At 34.1% G+C, this 22,114-nt stretch overlaps 1 protein-coding gene across 3 annotated transcripts in view; it reads right to left on the bottom strand.

The window, feature by feature from the left end:
* Positions 1-1,180: 1,180 nt before the first annotated feature.
* RO60 (Ro60, Y RNA binding protein) overlaps positions 1,181-22,114 on the bottom strand; it is a 28,297-nt gene continuing 7,363 nt past the window's right edge. For all 3 annotated transcript variants that reach the window (XM_031041902.2, XM_006728424.3, XM_081825158.1), the window contains 8 exons: positions 18,779-19,378; positions 15,244-15,464; positions 14,597-14,743; positions 14,002-14,139; positions 10,877-10,993; positions 9,582-9,695; positions 9,152-9,298; positions 1,181-7,597 (listed from right to left, as the gene is read on the bottom strand). In XM_031041902.2, coding sequence (XP_030897762.1) covers positions 7,445-7,597; positions 9,152-9,298; positions 9,582-9,695; positions 10,877-10,993; positions 14,002-14,139; positions 14,597-14,743; positions 15,244-15,464; positions 18,779-19,358 — 1,617 coding nt within the window. In that variant the 5' untranslated portion in view covers positions 19,359-19,378 and the 3' untranslated portion in view covers positions 1,181-7,444. The remainder of the gene's footprint in view (positions 7,598-9,151; positions 9,299-9,581; positions 9,696-10,876; positions 10,994-14,001; positions 14,140-14,596; positions 14,744-15,243; positions 15,465-18,778; positions 19,379-22,114) is intronic.

The raw sequence follows: 22,114 nt of genomic DNA on the forward strand, positions 1-22,114 counted from the left end.
ATTAAAAAATGGATCATTTCTTATTTTATCACTAATCATTTTATCCTTGAATTGCCAAAATATCTAATAGGGCAGCTAAAAAGCTGTTGAGAAAAAAATTGGTCTTTTGTCTAAATGGATCTGGATTGTTTACTAATATTATTAAAAATACTATTTGAATAGTTTTAAAGTCACGTCTTCTTGATAAGGTTTAATATTGTTAAATGTTTTTTTAAACTTTTTAAAAAAATTTGAGAGACAGAGAGTAAGCGGAGGGAGGGGCAGGAGAGAGAATCCTGAAGCAGACTCCCTATTGAGCAGGGAGCCCAAGCGTGGGGCTCCATCCAAGGACCCTGAGATCATGACCTGAGCAGAAATCAAGAGTGGGCCGCTTAACCAACTGAGCCACCCAGGCACCCCCTATTGTTAAACATTTTTTAAGTCTAGTTTTCTTCATCCATGAAGAAATGCATAATTTGTGATCTTACTTTCTCTATACAACTGCTGTCATCTTTAAATAGAGAACTGTAAAATCAACCAGATGTTCAAAGTTTTGGTAGGTATATTCTGATGTAACTTGCGTTTACTCTTTTGTATAACCTATGTCCTCAGATCTTAGAAGTTTTCATAAGTTTTATGGGAATTCAGAGAGAAAAGAGAAATGTCTGCATTGGCACTAAAACTTTTTGTTTACATAATTGATTTTTGGTGTTAACATCACTTCCCAAAGGTAACTTTTGAGTAATTTCTTCACAAAAGGATCCTGTTATAAAACTCTTTAAGAATGTGCATTTTGGTTAAATCCAGAAATCCACTGGGAAAGATTCCTCAACCATATGTATTTTTTTTTTTTTTTTAAGATTTTATTTATTTGACAGAGAAAGACACAGCGAGAGAGGGAACACAAGCAGGGGGAATGGGAGAGGGAGAAGCAGGCTTCCTGCCGAGCAGGGGGCCCGATGCAGGGCTCGATCCCAGGACCCTGGGACCATGACCTGAGCCGAAGGCAGGTGCTTAACGACTAAACCACCTAGGTGCCCCACATGTATTTTAAATATATATAATTAGAAGGCATTATAAGGCTAATGTTAATTATCAAACTGATTTCATCTTATTGAAATATTAGATTACTAAGAGCCTTAGATTCTATAAGGCATATTATAACCTTAAAATTCTTATTTCTTTAAAGAAACGAAGACCATTATTTGATGTGCATAGAATTTATTTGGTGTATCTATCAATTTCTACAATAATATAATTGACCAGAAGCAGTTCCCATAATGTGCATCTGCACCCCATGTCTACAGTGATGTATTCAGTATGGTATTTTGCGAGGCTAGAAAAGGAGAGAAAGTCAAGATTTCACAGTATTGGTGAAAACTTTTATCATGAAATAAACTTAATTCATTAGTATTTCATCCATTTTCTACCAGAAAACATCAAAATTACATTATTAGGTATATTATTTACAGTGAAAACATGGAAGACTCAACAAAGCATCAGTAAGTTTATCAACAGACCTAAGAACCGCCCCCCCCCCTTTTCAGGGTCCCTTCCTTTGAAGTGAAACTTGTATAAATAAAACTTTGTATCCTTAAGCACCAGCTTGATAATTTAAAGTTTCCTTTCAGTTTTATAAAATATTCCTGCTTTGAAAGGCAATGTGAATGTAATTAAACAAATGACTGGCCTGGTTACTTTTTATTGCAACAATCACAATGTTTTACAACTATATTCACTTCTTTGAATGAATTTGCTTATAGGTTTGAAACAAAGTATTTGCCTTTTGTCTTGAAAAATTCCCTCAAAAAAAGTAATCATTTTTGAAACTGTACAACTGTGTTTTTCATTCATAGTGTTTAAATATGCAGCTTGGTCCTTGGAGATTATATTACACAAAGTCCAGCTTCTTGGATAATTTGTTATACCAAACAATAAAAAAACTTTAAACTACCACAAAATATTACTGATGTTAACAGTCATGTATGTAGAATGTTATCAGTGTACCCAGATTATCCTGTTAATAGGTGCTTAAACTACTAATGTACTATCAGGTTTTAAAACTTAACAGTTAAATTTCCATTATGTAAAAATGAAAGCTCTAAAAGACCCTTTGAGTTCTGTACTTCAGAAACACTAACACTATTAAGGCATTACTTAATGAACAGACCCTATGGAAAATAACTAGTATGCCTGTTGGAGAGTTAGTCATATTTTAAGGCAGTCAGAAAATTCATTTTTTTCACTTTAAGGCTCTTGCATACTTATATTTTATTCTATGCAGGCATTATTCTATGTAATTTAAATATTCAGTAAGTGGTCAATTATGGAAATCAAAGCCTTTATATAAAACAAATGAACAGTTTTTTAGAACTGGATTATAACACCTCTCCCCTAACCAACTTTTTTAAAAAGATGATTTCATATATCTCATCCCTTTCAAGAACTTCATTATCAGAAGCTGACATAAAGGAAGAAAATATAACTCAAATGCATTACAGAAATGTTGTCTACTCACACCAAACCACGTTATATATAGTCCATATTTAAAATAATAGTGCAACAAAAACATTTCTTGATTACTATTCATTAGTTGTATAATATTTTAAACTTAATTTGGCTGTATATGGATTCTAAAGTTTACACTGCAAATAAAGCCTAGTAAGTAGTTAAATGAAAGTTTCAATACTCTATCGATTGTATGTGGTAATGATATATAAAATATCAAGGCTTTACCTCATTTACTACCCTCAACAATCCAAGTGTTCATTAAGTGAAACCAGCAAAAATGTAGCTTACTGTTTCTTTTGTTCAGTTTTCTGATAACTTCTAAAAGTACAGAAATCCAAATATATTTTAAAATTCAGTATGACTTATGTTCATAAAATTAATATGACACATGGTCGTGCTAAATTAAAAAAAAGCAAAGGGAAAAATCTCTTTAGGCTCAGAAACAGCTTTTGTATATTTTCATTGTATTTATAAAATTCATAATCATTGAAAATAATCACCTTAATTTCAGTAATAGAATTTGCAATGCAACTCCTCTACTTTGTCTCTACCAATTTCTAATATAATTTGATACTTTCATGGTTTAGGAAAATGTGTTATTTATTATAATTTCATTCAAACAGTATGCTTAACTACATGAAAAAATATTGCCATAGAATTTTAAAATTAACTTCATAATTTTTTAAAAGCAAATAAAAAACTTATCAATTAAAAAAATGTTAAATGTGAATACAAGTTATTTACAAGATCCTGTACACCACAAACGATGTACATATATAGCTCAGTGAAGTACTTAGTAGATGAAAGATTTGAAAGTGGTTTTTATGTGGAAATATGAGCATGATGTGCTATTTTCTGAGTATTCAGTTAATTATTTTTCTAAGAGTGCTTTTTCTAAGAGCAAAGTAGATCTAGAATTGCAAACAAAGGCTGAATAATCTTACTTAAGGGCCACAAAATTTTTGCAACCATCTAAAACGTAAAAGTATACAATGTAATTTGATTTGGGAGGAAAATATATTAATCCAATTATTATTCCAAGAGACCTGCCCATTATTAGTTTGAAAAAATATGATCTTAAATCTGTATGGAACAAATGGAAATCTGCAAAGAAATTCATCCCAACCCTAAATATGGGTGATTTTCCTGTCATTCATTTTATTACTGAGGTAAGAGCAGGACTAGAAACAGAAGACAAAAATGTCAGAATAAAGTAATTTTAAGGGAAAAAAAACATATAATCTTCCAACAAATAAGATTAGGAAGCAGATAATAGGGAAATGCTAAATAAAATCTGTACAGTAAATATAACTAAATTCATACCTTTTTTTCTAATTCTTCCTTGTGCATGTTTATATTGAGGCTATGGAGCATCTCTCTAAAGGGGACCTTGCCTTAACAAATCACCCCAAACTTGTGGCATAGAAGACTAGAATTTTTCAATTTTGATAACTTACTCTAAGGGCACCACTTTTCAAGAAAGTTTTATTTGTGGGTATGTAACCTTTAGGTTAAATTACGCTAAGTCCAGTAAGTGATCACAATGATTTCCTTTCACTTATTGTTTAGATGTGCTTTTGAAATGTTTTTCACTTAACTGTCAGATCCTCCAATTTACTTAGGAATTTTGCTTTAAATTTCCAAAATTTTATATTATTTTTGCAAAATCTCTGAAAATGAGGGCAAAATCCTGATAAAATGTTATACTGTCATTTGTAGATTTATCTGTTATTTTAAATGGTTAATCAAATGTTTATTAATAGTGTTTCTTCATTTAGAGTATAAGTTTTTCTAGGTCTATCCAAGTGGATCTTAAGACTTGGAATATGTTACTTTCTCTTGATCAGACAATAGTGACTTCTTAGTCAATAATACTCACCTTCACTGTGAACATTTATCTTCCACATTTTCCCACTCAGAACAGGAATGTTTTAACAAATTACTGAGCCTATTGAACGGTTTTTTGAAAACATTTTATCATTTGAAACATGTATCTCCTATTAAGAATGTTTTTAATTTAAAAAAGTTCTAATTTGTATTGTAAGCCCTCCTAATTTAAACTTTTATACAGATATTAAATCATTGATTCTTCTAAGATCTCAGCATCAAGATAGGTCACATTTCAAAGATAACAAAATTGAAGGTTAAACTGGTTGTCTACAGTCACATAGTAAGATAAAGCAAGAGGTTCCAGAGGGGTAACACTAAATTCCATTCACTAGCATCTTCCTCACTCATGTTCCCATTAAACAGTAACTAAACTAAATAATATGTAACAGTGTTAATAAATGGCATTTTCAAGAAATTTCAACTAATAAGGAAGGGTATGAGTATAACATTAGTTTTGTTTCACTAATTATAACTATATCCTGAAAATATTTACATATTTTCTAAGAAAAAGTTTTTCTTAGAATTGTTTTTAAAGCAACATTTCCCTAAATATTAATGTAGCAATAATCCTAAAAGTAATTCAGAAAATAAAACTTCTTTATCACTTGAGTAAATTTTATTCATAATGAGGTAAAGTTTTAAAATTTTTTCTATAGGGTTATGTTATATGTAGCAACACAGGTTGTTAAGACATTAATTGTAATTGAGGATTACTATGAACTACAAAAGTATACATGTTCACAATCTGTTTTTCTACTCCTAAAGCAATCATGTAGATACATTATTTCCTAATACCTAAAAAGATAAAAGTCTTGAATAATTTTATTTTACCTCCTACTCTTGTGAGTCATGTCTTCCCATTCTGTGGGAAGATGAATTCTGGAATGGGAATGAAGAGTCCAAGATTGCTAGATCTAGTACTCCAAAGCCATACTCTTTTAGACCTTGGATCCCTAACCTACACTTAAAAAATCATCTTTTAAATTTCAGATTTTTTTCTTCTTTAAATTTTACCCTAATCCATTTAATTAGATGTACCTAAATACTTCAAAAAGGTCACATCTAATCTTCTCTGACGGATTGATTAGCTTGTGAACATCTAAAAGCACTACAGGAATAGTACATAAGTGAAGGAAATAAACTTTTATGCTATATTCCAGTTAACATTTCTATTAGGAATAAAAAGATCATGTGGTAATTTTTAAGAAGATCTTGAGTTTACTTAGAAACTTCAAAAACTATTATATAATTTTACTAGGCTCTTTAAACTTTAAGTTCAATCTGAACATATTTTAATGTTATCAAAAGTAGCTAACACCTTACATCCAATGTTTGACAGAGTGTCAAAAAACAATGACATCAGAAGCAATGTATGGGGATGGTGGTATGCACACACTACTTTGTTGACAAAAAAATCTCAGGTAAATCACAATGTTTACAAATTGCTACCAGTTGCCTTGAAGGAATGACTCAGCAGAGCCAGCATTAATGTCAAATAAGGTTGAAAGGGACATTTTCTTGTCACTTCCAGAGCCCAAATTTCTCATGAAACAAAATATCTTCACAAATTCTAACGCTACTGAAGTCCCCTTTGCCCTCAAAACAAAACCTCTAACTCCTAACCACAGAAGGCTATAATTTACATTTACTAGTTTGACTTTTCACATGACAGTGAGAAGGGCTTTATAAATCCTCAGTAAATCATTAATTATTATGAAAATACATAAAAATTGAAATTTTATGTTATCTTAAACCATGATATAATTATGAGCAAAAATATTGGCATTTCAATAGGTTAGGCCTCCCCAGAAAGAAGGGACATTTGCTCAAGAAAATAATGCACTTTAGTGTAATGAAAAGGAAGTTTAATTATACATAACAAGTAAAATAGAAAAAAAATTTTCTTACAGACTGGTTAGTGGTAATGTTATTCAAAAGTTGCCTTTCAAACGTGAAAGACCTAGCTTGCTCTATTATTATTATTTTTTTACACTATCAAAAAAGAATGTCTTGCCACAAATGAATAATGGACAGAGATATGTCATTGACATGTTTACAATTAGGAAATATCTAAAACCCACTGACAATTGACTAAAAAAATAGTTAAAGGTAATTAGAATATTTATTTTCAAGTAAGGAAAAAGCTAAGCTGGTTACAGTTGAGATTTTAATTGTCACTTTCAGATTTATGAGTGGGGGAATTAAATGCTTAAACAGTTTGTTGTTTTCATTTGGTAGAACTATGAAAAAAAAAAGTGTGGCTACACCTGGCTTGTTGTTATATTTTAGCACAAACTGTCAAGTCATGCCCCCACTCACAGCGATAAAATGCACAAAAACAAAATGCAAACCAAACAGACTTCCTCAGTTGACACAAACTTTAGTGTCTTTTCTCAGGGGTTTTTCCACTATTTTTCTGGTTAATGTAACAATCCTACAAGTGTAAATAAAATATCAAAGCATCTTTTTCACAGAGTAAGAAAGCTGCTAGTTATGTGATCTTAGAAAACTTCAAGGAATTTGTAAAACTTGTTCATAATTTAATCAAATGTCTTTTTTTTTTTTTTTTAAACTGCTTGGTATAAAAATTTACACATGAATTTCATATTCCATCACAGTTACATGGTCCAGTGCATTTCAGAGTATTTGGACATTATCATAGCTGTCCTTTCCCAATGCAAACATTTAAGAAAACTTTAAGCACTTTTCAAACAAGTGACATGATAAGGAACTACTTACTTTTGGCTCTCACTTCTTTTACGTACAAATGTGATTATTCACCACAGCAAAACTGTTTGACTATTTTACAGTGTCTATCAACAAGAAGTTCTCTGTTAGATAGAGGGAGCTACAGTGTATTTTGAAGCTATTTCCCAAGAGCTAGTTTAGTAGACAGAAAGAACTTTGGGCTCTTTTTTTTTTTTTGGTAAGGTAAATTTTCCATTATGCACATACTATACTATCATCATCTTTCATTGGATTAAGATTAGCTGGGAAGTAGCTACATATTTTTAGTGAGATCACTGATGGCAACGGACCTCTTAGATCATGCTGGTGCTTATGGTTAAATCACATCTAATGTGAAATTTCGAATTACATCCAGAGCTCCAGTATCAAAGCCACACATATCCAACATGCCTCTATCATCTGGGTCTGCAATGGTAAAACCATTTGACGTCATTCCACAAACAATCAATTTAGCTGGAATGTCCATTTTCTGTAGGAAAAGATCAAAATACATATTTAAAAAATTTATGTAAGCAAAAGCAAATAACCTCCAAAATTAAAACACTTCAAATTTCAAAGTCATTATTTTTTTCTCTCCATAAAATTTGTTAATCTTTCAGGGTCAGACTCTGTGATCTTCAGGACAGAAAATAAAATTGTGTGAACAGCCTGCCTAAAATTCCCACTTCTCTGTTCCATGGGCCATAGAATGCATTCTTTTTTTTAAAGATTTTATTTATTTATTTGACAGAGACACAGCGAGAGCAGGGGGAGTGGGAGAGGGAGAAGCAGGCTTCCTGGCAAGCAGGGAGCCCAATGTGGGGCTCGATCCCAGGACCCTGGGATCATGACCTGAGCCGAAGGCAGACGCTTAACGACTGAGCCACCCAGGCGCCCCTATAGAGTGCATTCTTATGCAGCCTTGAGACTTTCTACTTATGAAACCTGTCAGGACATTTGGGGGCATCAGGTATTTTTACCAATATATGAAACACTGGGGCAGTGTGTGTGGGTATATATAAAGAAGTATTTCCCTGTGATTCTCAACTTTTGGTCTATGGTTTTGTTATATATGATATATACATGTCACATGTAAGAATTTGTTCTCTACAGCTATGACTTTAGGTTAAAATAATTGAATTTTGGAGAAAACCCAATAACCACTGAGTATACAATATGCCAGATACCGTAATGAACTCTTTAAGTAACGTATCTAATGTAATTGTTACAGTAACTCTAAAAGATTGGTACTATTAAATACTATGACATGTATCAGTTAAATAATTTGCATAGGTCCACAGTTAGTAAAAGAGAAAGACCCAGGACTCAGAACCCAGGTTGCCTTGACTACAATTTCTATTCTCTCCCTTCTTCTCAAACTTAACATACATTAGAATCCCCAGGAGGGTTTGTTAAAACATAATCCTACTCTCCAGTTTCTATTTAGCAGGTCTCCCATGGGGTCCAGGAATTTGCAATTCTAATAAGGTCCCAGGCTAAGGCTGCTGATAGGAAAACCCCAATCTGAGAACCAGAACTCCTCAAGTTCTAGTTCTCATCATACTAGCCACAATTCAAGTGCTTGATAGCCATACGTGACTAGTGGTTACCACACTGGATACTGTAGATACAGAACATTTCCATGATTTCAGAGAGAGCACTGATTAGAACACAGAAGTAGCCATAAAACTTAAAACAGATGATAGCTTTGCTTTAACTTTATGTAGTGCTTTAACAAAATTAATAAATGATACTTTAATTTTTCAAGGAGCACAATGAATTATTAAAAATTTAGAGTTAAGGTAAAATACTTTTATTATTGCCAAAAACAGTTTGCAGAGGATATTTTAGTAATGTATAGAATTGGGACTAGTTGAAATAAACCATGTAATTATAGCCAATATTTTTTATTTCAAGTACTGTTGAACTGGTGTTGTATCCCTATACAAAGGTACAGAACTATCTTCAGTATTTTTTGGAAAAACAGAGTGGATATTTGAGAACTGAGTCTTATTTGGGGTGAGAAAGAATATTAGAATTCTACCTTTCGATACTCCCTGAGAGCAAAAGCAGGATGGACACTTCCAGCAAAAGTCTCATTATCAGTGAAGACAATGAAGACATCAGCAGCTGTGTTTGTCTTTTGAGCCCAGATCATTGGAAGAGAGCAATCAGTTCCACCTGCTGGGATCTAACTCAAAACAAAAACATGGATAAGAATAAAAGTGTCCTAATTTCCATACTGAGATGTCTGAAATAATTAAATACTTAAAAATACTATTTTTTACATTATCATTTTGCTTACAGCTAATACACAGACCTTCTCAAAGCCTGTGTATATATTTATTATTTTGTGCTCATGGGAAAATTGAGATAAAACTATTTGTTCTCATAAACTTATTAATATCAGGCATAACATCAAAATAAGATTATTATACAACACTTTAAGTAAACTTAATAAAACAGTTCCTTACCTGACTCATAGCCATTAAAACCTGTTGTAATGTCATATCTGCAGTCACTGGACATGGTACCATTTCATCTGAAAAAGCAACTACATAAGAATCTTTTTCTGTTCGTGTGACAACCTGAAAAATTCAAAGATGGTAATTTCAGCAGATCTGGGTGAAATAAATACAGTACCTTGAAGTTCATAAAACTTCATCTTTAGAAAATATTTAATTTGGGGGGCGCCTGGGTGGCTCAGTTGGTTAAGCGACTGCCTTCGGCTCAGGTCATGATCCCAGGGTCCCGGGATCGAGTCCCGCATCGGGCTCCCTGCTCGGCGGGGAGCCTGCTTCTCCCTCTGACCCTCTCCCCTCTCATGCTGTTTCTCTCTCTCTCTCTCTCTCTCAAATAAATAAATAAATAAAATCTTTAAAAAAAAAAAAAAGAAAATATTTAATTTGGGATGCCTGGGTGGCTCAGTTGGTTAAGCATCTGCCTTCGGCTCAGGTCGTGATCCTGGGGTCCTGGGATGGAGCCCCGCATTGGGCTCCCTGCTCAGTGGGGAGTCTTTTTCTCCCTCTCCCTCTGCCCCTCCGTCCTACTCCGTGCTCTCTCTCTCAAATAAAATCTTTAAAAGAAAAGATATTTATTTTATTTCTAAACTTATTTTGTTTTAGGACTACACAGTAACAGTATAGCTTTCAAAGTACTTTCACAAACTGTTACAGAGCAATTGGTTCTCATAACTATCCTTTGAAGCAGAGTATATGTTCTTCTCATTTTATTAAATAAAGAATACAGCCACAGAAGAGAAGTGACAGAGTCAGGCTAAAACCAAAGTCTGTTATTCTTAGTTCCTGGTTTTTTAATTTCTATATTAATAATTTCTCTAAGCATTATCTACTTTCTCAACAATACATTAATATTTAATATTTGGTAAAATTAAAATTTCTATTGTTCCTTAGACATGCTTTATAAATATTACCTACAATACTGTATGCATACAGTATACTTAAAACTTGTTTTTTCTTGAGAGAAAGAGAATGAGCGAGAAAAAGCGTGCACATCAGTGGGGAGGGGCAGAGGGAAAGCGACAATCTTAAGCAGGCTCCATGCTCAGTGTGGAGCCTGATGCAGGCTCAAACTCACAACCCTGAGATTGTGACCTGACTGAGCCACCCAGGCTTAAAACTTTGCTTATGAAGCAAAATGACAAAAATGAGTGAAAACATAATCCTTGACCATATCTAACTTTATAGTTTTGCCCCACATTAAACATTTTTTAGGGCGGCAAAATTCTAACTTGTCTTAGTGTTCTCACCATGCACATTGCTGCAGCAACTGTGCTAGCATTGAGGACACTACCCAAAACTCTCTGGTTCATAGAAGCACTGACATCAATAGCCAGCAAGAAACGCCTTCCAGTTGGCTCCACTGTCTAAAAAAAAAAAAAAACAAAACAATCATTAAAAGCAATCATAGAAATTACAGTTAGATTCCTAAAAATCATATTTACTCATCTTTCACTTGAGAGACTTCTAAGATAAAAGACGTGATTTTTGATTTACCAATTAATTGACAAGTACTTGAAAATGCTTAGCTTTTACTAGAGGGGAAAAACAAAGAAAATAAGATAGCCTACTTAGTAATTTTATTTAGAGAAGTTACCATATTCCTGTGTTTTCTTTTTTAGAAATCATTCCTCATAAAGTAAACTCAGAATTTCTAGCAAAATTTTTTTGTGGTAAAATATAAATAACATAAATTGCTTTTAAATCATTTTTAAGGGTACAATTCCATGGCATTAAGTACATTTACAATGGTATGTAACCACCACTATCCATTTCCAAGAACATTTTCATCATCCCACATAGAACTCTGTATCCATTAATAACTCCCCATTCCCAACCCCCTTTAGCCCCTTGCAACTTCTGTTTTACTTCTTTCTTATGAATTTGCCTATTCCGGATACCTCATATAAATGGAATCATATAATACCTGTCCTTTAGTGTCTGGCTTATTTCACTTAGCATAATGTTTTCAAGGTTCACGTTGTAGCATGTTTCAAAGTCCATTCCTTTGTAAGGCTGAATACTCCACTGTATGTATATACTGTATTTTGTTTATCCATTCATCTCTTGATGAGCACTTGGGTTGTTTCTACCTTTTAGCTATTGTGAATAGTGTTCCTATTATCATTCATTTACAGGTACATTTGATTCTCTGTTTTCAATTCTTTTGGGTATATACATAAGTGGTGGAAATGCTGGGTGGCATGGTAATGCTAGGTTTAACTTTCTGAGGAACAACCAAACTGTTTCCACAGGTCTGTACCAGTTTACATTCCCACCAGCAATGTGCTAGGGTTGCAATTTCTATCCTCCCAAAGGCTTGTTATTTCTGCTTTTTTGATAAGAACCAATGATTTGCATTTCCCTGATGACTAATGATGTTGAACATCTTTTCACGTGCTAATTGGCCAGTTGGATATCTTCTTTGGAGAAATATCTTGTTCAACTACTTTCCCCATTTTTGAATTGGGTTTTTGTATTTTTACTGTGGAGTTGTAGCACTTTATATATATTCTAAACATTAAAAAGCTATCATATACATGATCTACAAATATTTTCTCCTATTCTGTAGGTTATCTTTTCACTCTCCTCATAGTGTCCTTGATGCACAAAAGGTTTATTAAGTTTTGATGAAGTCCAATTCATTTACTTTTCCTTTTATTGCCTGTGCTTTGGTGACATATGTAAGAATCTACTGCCATATCTAATGTCATGAAACTTTCCCTCTTGTTTTCTTCTAAGAGTTTTATAGTTTCAGCTCTTAAATATAGGTCACTGGTCCACTTTAATTTTTGTATGTGGTGTAATTTAAAGAGGCAAGTTTGTTCTTTTGCGTGTGGTTATCCAGTTTCTCCAGCACCATTTTTTGAAGACCAACTTTTCCTGCATTAGCCTGTTTTGACACTCTTGTCAAAAATCAATTGATCACACGTGTGAGAGTTCATTTCTAGCCTCTGCATTCTATTCCACTGGTCTATGTATTTGCCTTTATGTCAGTACCACATGGTTGTGATTACTGTAGCTTTATACTAAGTTTTGAAATCTGTAAGTTTGGAAGTATGAGTAGTCCAACTTTGTTCTTTTTCAAGATTGGTTTTGTTATTTGAGGGTTCCTTGAAAGTCCACATAAATTTTACAGTGGGTTCTATTTCTGCAAAACATGCCAGAGGAATTGCACTGCATTGGGTAGTACTGTCATCTTAACAAGTCTTCCAAACCATGTCTTTCCCATTTATTTATGTCTTTTTAAACTTCTTAGAGCAATGTTTTATAGTTTTCAGTTTACGAATCTTGCACCTTCATAGTTTATTCCTAAGTCTTTTATTTATTTTTTGATACTACTGTAAGTGGAAATGTTTTCTTAAGGCTAATCAAAGGCTAAGGCCTTTGGATTGTTCATTGCTAGTATATAGAAATACTAATGATTTTAGTATTTTAGAAAAACCTATTGGTTTTATATCCTGCAACTCTGCTGATTTGTTTGTTGGCTCTAAGCTCTCTGTGAATTCTGTAGGCTTTTCTCCTTATAAGGTCATGTCATTTGAGAACAGAGATAATTTTTTGTCCTTTCCAATCTGGATGCCTTTTATTTATTTTTTCTTGCCTAACTGCTAGAACTTCCAGTACTTTGTAGAACTGAAGTGGAAAAAAGTTGGCATTTTTGTCTTGTTCTCTAGATTTAGGGGAAAAGATTTCAGTCTTTCACCATTGAGTATAACAATAGCTGTGGGTTTTTTATATATGTTTTTATCATGTTGAGGAAGTTCATTTCTATTCCTAGTTTATTGTTTTTTTAAATCATGAAATGGTACTGAATTTTGTCAAATGCTTTCTCTGCATTGAGATCGTGTGACTTTCATTCTATTAATGTGATGTATTACATTGATTTTTGTATATTGAAGATAAATTTCATTTGTATAATCCCTTTAATTTGATGAATTTAGTTACTACTATTTTGCGGAATAACAAGAAAATTTTAAAACCAAAAACTAACTTATAGCTCTGATGTAGGATTGTCAGTCCTAAAAAAAAAAAATCACTTCCCACGAAGATAGAGGAGATCCACTACTGATTAACAGAATGACAGAGGACCAAGTCAAAGGACTCTACAGGAATAAAAAATTTTAAATTTGGTATTTTAAAACTTAACAAAATGATTTTATGATTGGGTATTGTCCACAGGTAAGGAGAAATTCTTTACTCATAAACTTAACAATGTTAATTACATATCCACATTTACACGAACTATGGAAAAACAAATGAGTATCTAATAAAAAATGGTTAAACTATTAGTATCATCTTTAAAATGTGTTTTTATAAAATATATCAAGTCCCAACTGGGTCATTTGTTATAAAACAAAAGTCAAACCATTACCTTAAATGTTTTATAAAAAGCGGCATCCAAAGCTTTCAAAATTTCCTCATCAGGGCGCCACTTTAGTTTTCCTCTGAGACCATGACCTGTTTTATAAGTTTCTGATGCAATTAAAACATGAAATGGATGTATACGAGCCTAGAAACAAGACACAGACAGAAAGTAAATGCAAAATTCAAATGAAAGATAGTCATTATGTGTCTTAGGTTTTGTTACTGTAGCTAATAAATATATTTCATAGAGAAAAAACAAAAATGAGGACATAGACTTCATAGTTAAATGAAATCTGGTATGATAAAAGTATCCAAGTCTCAGAACATCTGAAACTGCACTGGCTACATTTCCAAAATTTAGGAGGTGACTTTTTCAATTAGTAGTAGCTAACAAAGGTAATGCTTACCTTTTTCTTTTTTCTTTTTTTTTAAGATTTTATTTATTTGAGAGAGAGAGAGCACGCATGCACGCACACACAAGCGGGGGGGAGGGGCAGAGGGAGAGGGAGAAGTAGGCTCCCTGCTGAGCAGGGGGCTCTGAAGACCCCGGGATCATGACCTGAGCCAAAGGCAGATGTTCAACCGAGCCACCCAATGCTTACCTTTTTTAACAGTTTTTCATTACACAGTTTTTCACATACTAAAGATACTTCTGAATTTCCTGGTTCAAGCACTGAATTAGCAGTCATCTTTCCTAGATTCCTTAGTAATGCGGTAAGAGGCATTTCTTGTAACAAAGCCTTCCATACCTATAGAAATGACACACGTAGAAATATAAGAAATTAAGGGCAAATGAATCAGCATAATAGTGGTATCAATAATAATATTACTAACATATTCTTTAAGGCTTTCTTTTGGGGTTCTAAGTATTTCCTAAATAAAAAGATTTGCACATTGGTTAAAGGCTTATCAAATTAACTTGCTCTTTACTAGAGGAAGAAAGTAAAGTCTATATTATGAAGGAACTGCACAGAAGAATTTTATTTATTTATTTTTAATTAGCAAGGCAAATTAACCAGCCTTTATGAAACAGAAATAACACTTAACTGAATGCCAACTACATCTGGGCATTGTATTAAGTATTTTAAATAAATATTAATTTCAAGATATTAATTTACATTTTTGTTAAAAAGAACTGATGTTACCCACCTTATAAATTACGTATCTTAAATTTTATACATATCACATCATGAATTTTAATACATAATACAAACTACAAATTACATGTTTAATCACATGCTATACTTACCTCTTTAGACTTTAAATGATTTGTTAGAAGATGTTCCCTAACTAATCTATGCTCTTCTATTAAATGAATGACTTCCAGTTCATCTTTTGTGCGTTTCACTTTCTCTACAGCCTCCAGATACTTTAATAATTTTTCAGTCTCCACAGAAAGTGCTTTTTCTTTATACAATTCATTGACTTCTTTCCAGCCCTTTGTAATATATTTGGTCACAATAGCAAGTCCTTTAAGAAAATAAAGAATTGAAATGGCATGAGAATTTCTGGGTGAAAAACAGAACATGTTTACTGAGAATGAAATAACTAGATACAGAGGAGCTAAATTCTTTACACTGTGAGGCTGCTTTCTATGACATAACAAAGACATTTAAGCCAATGGAGTCAAATGATTTTGTTTATTCCATCATAATCGTTTTAATATGAGGCTCTGGAAAAAAATCTCCTATATTCTAAGTCATTTTATTATAGAGTTTTTTTCTTTTTTGAGACACCAGCATTAGAAACTTTGGTAGACAATACCTATCTCAGGTCTACAATCTCAGAACGATTCACAAAGTACAGATCTGTCTCAAATATTCTCCTATTCACTTGTCCCTTTCCGCTACTAAATAAATAAGCATTTATAAGTAGCAGAGATAAGTGGAAGTAGACAGGTAGGTAAGCAATTTGTAATTTTGTTTTTAAATAAATGAGGCCAAATTAAAGGAAAACAAGGTGTTCATTTCTTTTGTAATTTCTTTTAATAGTGGAAAGAACTTTGGATTGGGATGCTGAGGAAGCTTGGGTTCTAAGCCTACATTTTGTCAATAAATGGCTGTGTGACCAATTTGGGCCTTAGCTTTCACTTCTGTAAAATGGGGAAGGGGATGTTTGAGTTATCAGACTCAAAAAGGCCTATGGGGTAAATGTTGGTAAAATAAATATATGGCACAGGTCATGTAATAGACAGTGGTTAAGATGATGGAACGAACTAAAGAGAGTACAACCTACTAATGTTTTAGCGAAGTTTTGGCTTAGTGCTAACAAAGTATTTTCAAGCTAGCATAGGTATTTTTATGTGATGTCTTCTGATTTTTTTAAAGTGATGTTAGCAAAGAATTCATTTTTTCCCTAAAATACTGTGCAGGCCAAATAAAATCCATCCTTAAGGCAGACTGAGACTATATGTTATCTCTGGACTCTACATAATTTGATCAAAAGTCAATATTAATATGTAGGGACTTCTAAAGTATTGTGACTCTTGTTATCCAGTTTTTAGTAACAAAATTTTATATTGTCTTAAATTACTAAATGTTTCGTATGTGAACATGTCTTCTATTTTGTCTTTCCAACTAAAATATAACTTCCTTAAAGGCAGGCTTATTATTATGTTTATCTTACTCAAGTTCTATGTTGGCCACACAGTAAGTATACAATAAATACCTGATTAGTTAAATTATATTTTGACATGTTTCATCTGTTTCAAATACACATTTCAGTTCAAGTATTACAATATTACTTATTCTGGAAGCTTAGAGTTTCTTTCCAAATTCTTTTCACTCTGAGAAGCATAGGGATCTCTTACGCCTGAACATATTGCTATTACTAAAAGATTTCAAGTATGAGTTCTGCCCTCAAAAAATTTAGAATTAAAGAATACTGTCTGTGGGAGCAAGTTTAGGGAACATCTACTAATTCCTCATTTTATAGAACAAGAATTCAAAACCCAGAATAACTATCTGCACAAATTCAGAAACTAGTTTTTCCAATTAGAACTAGCACTTAGGTACACACTACCATGTAGTGTCTCAACAGACAAAGCTGGATCCCTACATTCTTCTTATACTGAATTAAAGATTTAAAAGTAAAAAATTAAAGCATGAATACATTAGAGAAAAAAAAAAACAGGTAAATATTTTTATGACTTTAGGTTGGAAAAGGCCATTCTAAACCCAACACAAAACAAAAATCTATGAAGAAAAACAGTCAAGTTTCATTACATTAAAATTCCAAACCTCAATATGTCAGAAACCCCCATCAAAAAAAATTGAAAGACAAAGAAAAAAAGGGGGGGAATGTGCATCATATGTATATAATATGAAGATATAAATTCCTATGTGTCCCAAGTTCTTAGAACAGTGCCCATCCATTTGGTGCTCAATAAATATTTGTTGAATGAATGAATGGTGACAATCAATACTAAGAATAGCAACTCAATGGAAAAAAGGACAAAGATATACTCAAAAGATTACATATAATTAGCAGCATATGAGAAGATGAACATTTGCCCACAAATTCAATAAGATATAATTTTTCACCTATCCTATTGGCAGAGATTAAAAAACACTGGTAACAGTCAGTGTTCAAATGTGGGGAAACCGGCCACTTCTATGAACTCTGTGGGTTTACCCATTATATAAATATTTATATTATGCAAGTTTTTTCACTGTAGCAGTTTTGTAATAGTATAAGAAACCAGAACCTATTTCATTGTCATCAGTAAGAGACTAGCTAAATTATAGTATATTCATACAATGCTATATAAGCAACTATTTCTCCTGACTTGAAGAAATATCAATATGCTTTTAACTGAAACAAAGAAGGTATATAAAAATTTAAAAAATAAAACAGTGTATGTTTAGGAGTCATATACAACACATCTTTTGAAGGGCAGGACTCCTACTTTCTGCATTATATTTTTATGTATTATCCAGCTATTTTAAAACAAACATATAATTTCTAATAAAAAAACAAAATACAAATGGGTTTGTTTATATAACTATTTGCAATAATTTACTGTTTAAATTTCATTTTAAAAAGTCCATTCATAATAAAATGGATAAATTAGGAATTAATGAGGAGCTGTCTTTTCAAGTTTCACTTGTGGTATTAAAAAAAGAGCATATTTTGGAAATGTTGTGGAAGTTCATATTTTACATTTTTCTTGCCCAAATGTTTTTCTTATTTCCCTTCTAAGAAGGACTAAGTAATTATCATACATCCAACTAACTTCTCAAGTCTCTTCCCATAGACACAGAAAAACTGCCCCAGGTTACCAGGTCCCCTGGCTGACTGCTTGGAGACAATTAACATCCTGAATTGTTAAGTTCAGCACTATTTCAGGTAGCCTTTAGGTTCCATGGAACATATATCCTAGGAAGACAGGGAGGGAAAAAAATCATAAGGGACTAGAGCAGGATAGCCTGGCTATCTGCCATCTACTGGCTAGGAGCTGTTTTGCTTATTACTACAACTTTAATCATGTCCATGCTGCTTTCATAGTGCATAATCACTTGGGTAAGCATTCTAGTTAGCATGGTGACATTCTGAGATTTAGATTAATCTGTATCTGTCGTTTGATCCTTGATTAGTAATGTCTGGATTGCCTGTGGTAGGGGCTTAATTCCAGGTTGGCATTAAACATTTGAATTAGTCAACCAATGTGTTTTGAAGCTGAAAGGCTATTCTAGAAGGTATTATATAATTATCTTATGTCAGATAAAAATTTGGTGTTTACCAGGTATCTGCAACCTCCCCCAACCCAAAGATCTCATGCTTACCTTCACTGGAAGGTTTAAGATGTGACAATCTTAATAGATCTTTGTGAGACCAGCCATTTCTTTGTTTATACTTTGTAACTGCCAGAGCAAGGGCCATGCCCCCCTTTTCATTGTACCAGTCTGCTATAGCCTTCCGGAGGGCACGACCCCACATGCCACATTTCATGCTTTCCTTCAGATCTTTCTTAAACTGGATAAAAGTAAAGAGATGTGTAGGAATGCGACAAACTTCAGAAACAGCTTTAAATGCTGCTTGTTTTGTGCTTATGTCGGAACACTGAGAACAGATGGCAAGTGCAAAGAGCATAGGCTCTTGCTTTGCGGTTCTGCCTTCTTGACTAAATGACTTTATTTCCTGGATCACTTCACATCCTCTTCCATCTTCAATCAGTCTAATTAAAGCTTCAGCATTTTCAAGGCCCAACTTCTGTTCTTTGATATAGTAAGTCCCACCTTCAGAACCAAAACATAAGAACCGGTGTAGTCGATTCATATCAGTGACTTGCCATACATATCCATCTTCAGAATTGGTTATCTGTTTCTCATTCAGTGGTTGCATTTGGTTTACTGATTCCTCCATTTTTCTGTCTTTTAGGAAACCTATCAAAAAGCAAAATGTTATTATAGCTAGAAAGAAAACAGTAAAATTACAAAAAGGAAAACGTCTTTATTTCTGAAAACATTTATTAATCTATGCCTTTTGAAGTCTGTTACAAAATCTTTGATTTTTTTAAAAAAGATTTTGAGAGTGTGTGTGCGCGTGCGTGCGCCAGCATACACATACGCACGCGCACTCACAGGGGAGAGGGGCAGAGGGAGAAGCTGACTTCCCAGAGTACAGAGCCTGCAGCTCCGGGCTCCGTCCCAGGACTCTGAGATCACGACTTGAGCCGAAGTCCAAGTCAGAGGCTTAACCGCCTGAGCCACCCAAGGTGCCCCTGTTACACAATCTTTGAACTTAACAAGTATTTTTTAAGCTCATTAAGTGGGAGCATGATAGCCAGAAGCAACTAGGTTACATTTCTGAGGTATAGTTTGTTGCTTCAGAGACTAAGCAGGCAGCTCAGCATGGGGTCTGGGGGCCTAGAAAGAGAATAAAAGGGTTAGTGAGGGCAGCTATGGTAGCTGAGGCTAAAAAAGATCTCTCTGAATAACTGGGTACACAGTTTTGGTTGCATATCCAATATCCATTCCTTCCCTCCCCTTTTTTTCCAAGCAGGAAAGTTCTTCAGGGGAGGCTAGCCTTTTCTCCAGCCCTAAGGGATGAATCTTGATTGCTCTAAGCCAGTGGTTTTCAAACTGTGTGCATTAGATGTACTTGAATTGCTAGTTAAAACACAGAGTGGTGGGTCCCACCCACCATCCCCAAAGTTGTTTTTTTTTTTTTTAGATTTTTTATTGTTGTTATTTTTTTATTTGACAGAGAGAGAGTACAAGCAGGGGGAGCGGCAGGCAGAGGGAGAGGGAGAAGCAGGCTCCCTGCTCAGCAGGGAGCCCGATGTGGGGCTCGATCCCAGGACCCCAGGATCATGACCTGAGCCGAAGGCAGATGCTTAACTGTCTGAGCCACCCAGGCGCCCCTCCAAAGTTTCTTTTTTAATTCAGTATGTCTGGGGTAAGGCCTATGCATTTGTACTTATCACAAGTTCCCAGGTGATGTTCTCATTTCTTTGGCCATGTGACAAGTATAGGAAAGGGCATGTAACTGGCCACTGTGACACGATTAAGTCTGCAGAGAATACTTCTGAGATTTTCTTCACTCTTAAAAGTGGGCTTGGGCTCTTAAAAAGGAATGTTCCCCTTTCTACCTTCAGACATTCATTTACAAGTGATGCTTGGAGCAGTGGGCTAGAGCCACAGGGGAATCAGTATATGAAGACACACTAATTTATAAGCACAGTAGAACTGAAAAAATAAAAAATTAGAATCTGGGTCCCTGGTATCTTTGAGCTACCTGGAAATGCCTTACTTACAAATTTCATAATATATCATAAATGTATCCTTATTGTTTAAGCCATTTGTAAGTTTTCTGTTACCTATGGTTGAGAGCATCCTAATTGATTAAATTCCTATCACTATGCTCATTTATCGCTTATGTGATCTGTAACTACCTGTGCTTTCCTCCTTCCATTATCCCTAAAGCTACTAGAACTAGCTGTAAGATAGCAATATCCCTTTTTATCCTCCTAATGGAGCAACCACAACTGTCCACTACTTTTATCAGTCCACTGCTACTCTTACTACAGTAGAGCTGCTTATCCAGGCACTCCAAGTCTCCTGCCTACACCATTATAGTACACTGCACTAGGCTTCTCCCCATGGCAAACAAAACAAAATAATACAACCAACAACAACAAAAAAAACTTAAGCAGCATTTACTGCATATTATGTGTAAGACATTAAAGAGATTCCTGTTCAATTAAAAAGATTTTTTTTTAATATCCCCCATCCCCCCAAAAAGGTTTTTTTCTTGCCCTTAGAAAAACCACATTCCAGGGGCGCCTGGGTGGCTCAGTCGTTAAGCGTCTGCCTTCAGCTCAGGTCATGATCCCAGGGTCCTGGGATCGAGACCCGCATCGGGCTCCCTGCTCCGCGGGGAAGCCTGCTTCTCCCTCTCCCACTCCCCCTGCTTGTGTTCCCTCTCTCGCTGTCTCTCTCTCTGTCAAATAAATAAATAAAATCTTTAAAAAAAAAAAAAAAAGAAAAACCACATTCTGTTTGGTGAGGCAGAAATATATACATATACAAAGCCAGCTGTAATTAAGTGCTTTAATAAAAAAGTACTGTGTGAGTCAGCAGAGGAGAACAAAATAATGCTGTTTCAGTAATACAAAAAGACGTGTGCAGAGAAGGCAAACTGAAAAACTGGTATATTAAGTTTGGGGGAATGTGTTCCAGAAAGGATTTCTGAAATCTTGCTATCTATAGATTTTAGAAAAAGAACTAAGTATACTGGCACAGCTATAAAGAAATGACAGGTAAGGTAGTAACTTAAAAAGCAACACAAGGTAAAAGAAATTTTGTTTTGAGGATGATACAAGTTTGAACATGTTTATATATTGTGGGTAAGCCTTAAGATGGAATCCTGGTGAATATTAATAATTAAGAGCTAGGGAAAGGCAGGCCTGGGTGGCTCGGATGGGTGTCTGCCTTCAGCTCAGGTCATGATCTTGGGGTCCTGGGATGGAGGCCCACATCGGGCTCCCTGCTCAGTGGGGAGTCTGCTTCTCCCTTCCCCCTGCTCCTGCTCTCTTTCTCAAAAATAAATAAATAAAATCTTAAAAAAAAAGAGCTAGGGAGAAAAGGGCCCTTTTTAAAGGAGAAAGAGAAGGAGGG

The sequence above is a fragment of the Leptonychotes weddellii genome, chromosome 6, assembly GCF_054177405.1.
Source record: "Leptonychotes weddellii isolate Sample4059 chromosome 6, ASM5417740v2, whole genome shotgun sequence".
Lineage (NCBI taxonomy): Eukaryota > Metazoa > Chordata > Mammalia > Carnivora > Phocidae > Leptonychotes > Leptonychotes weddellii.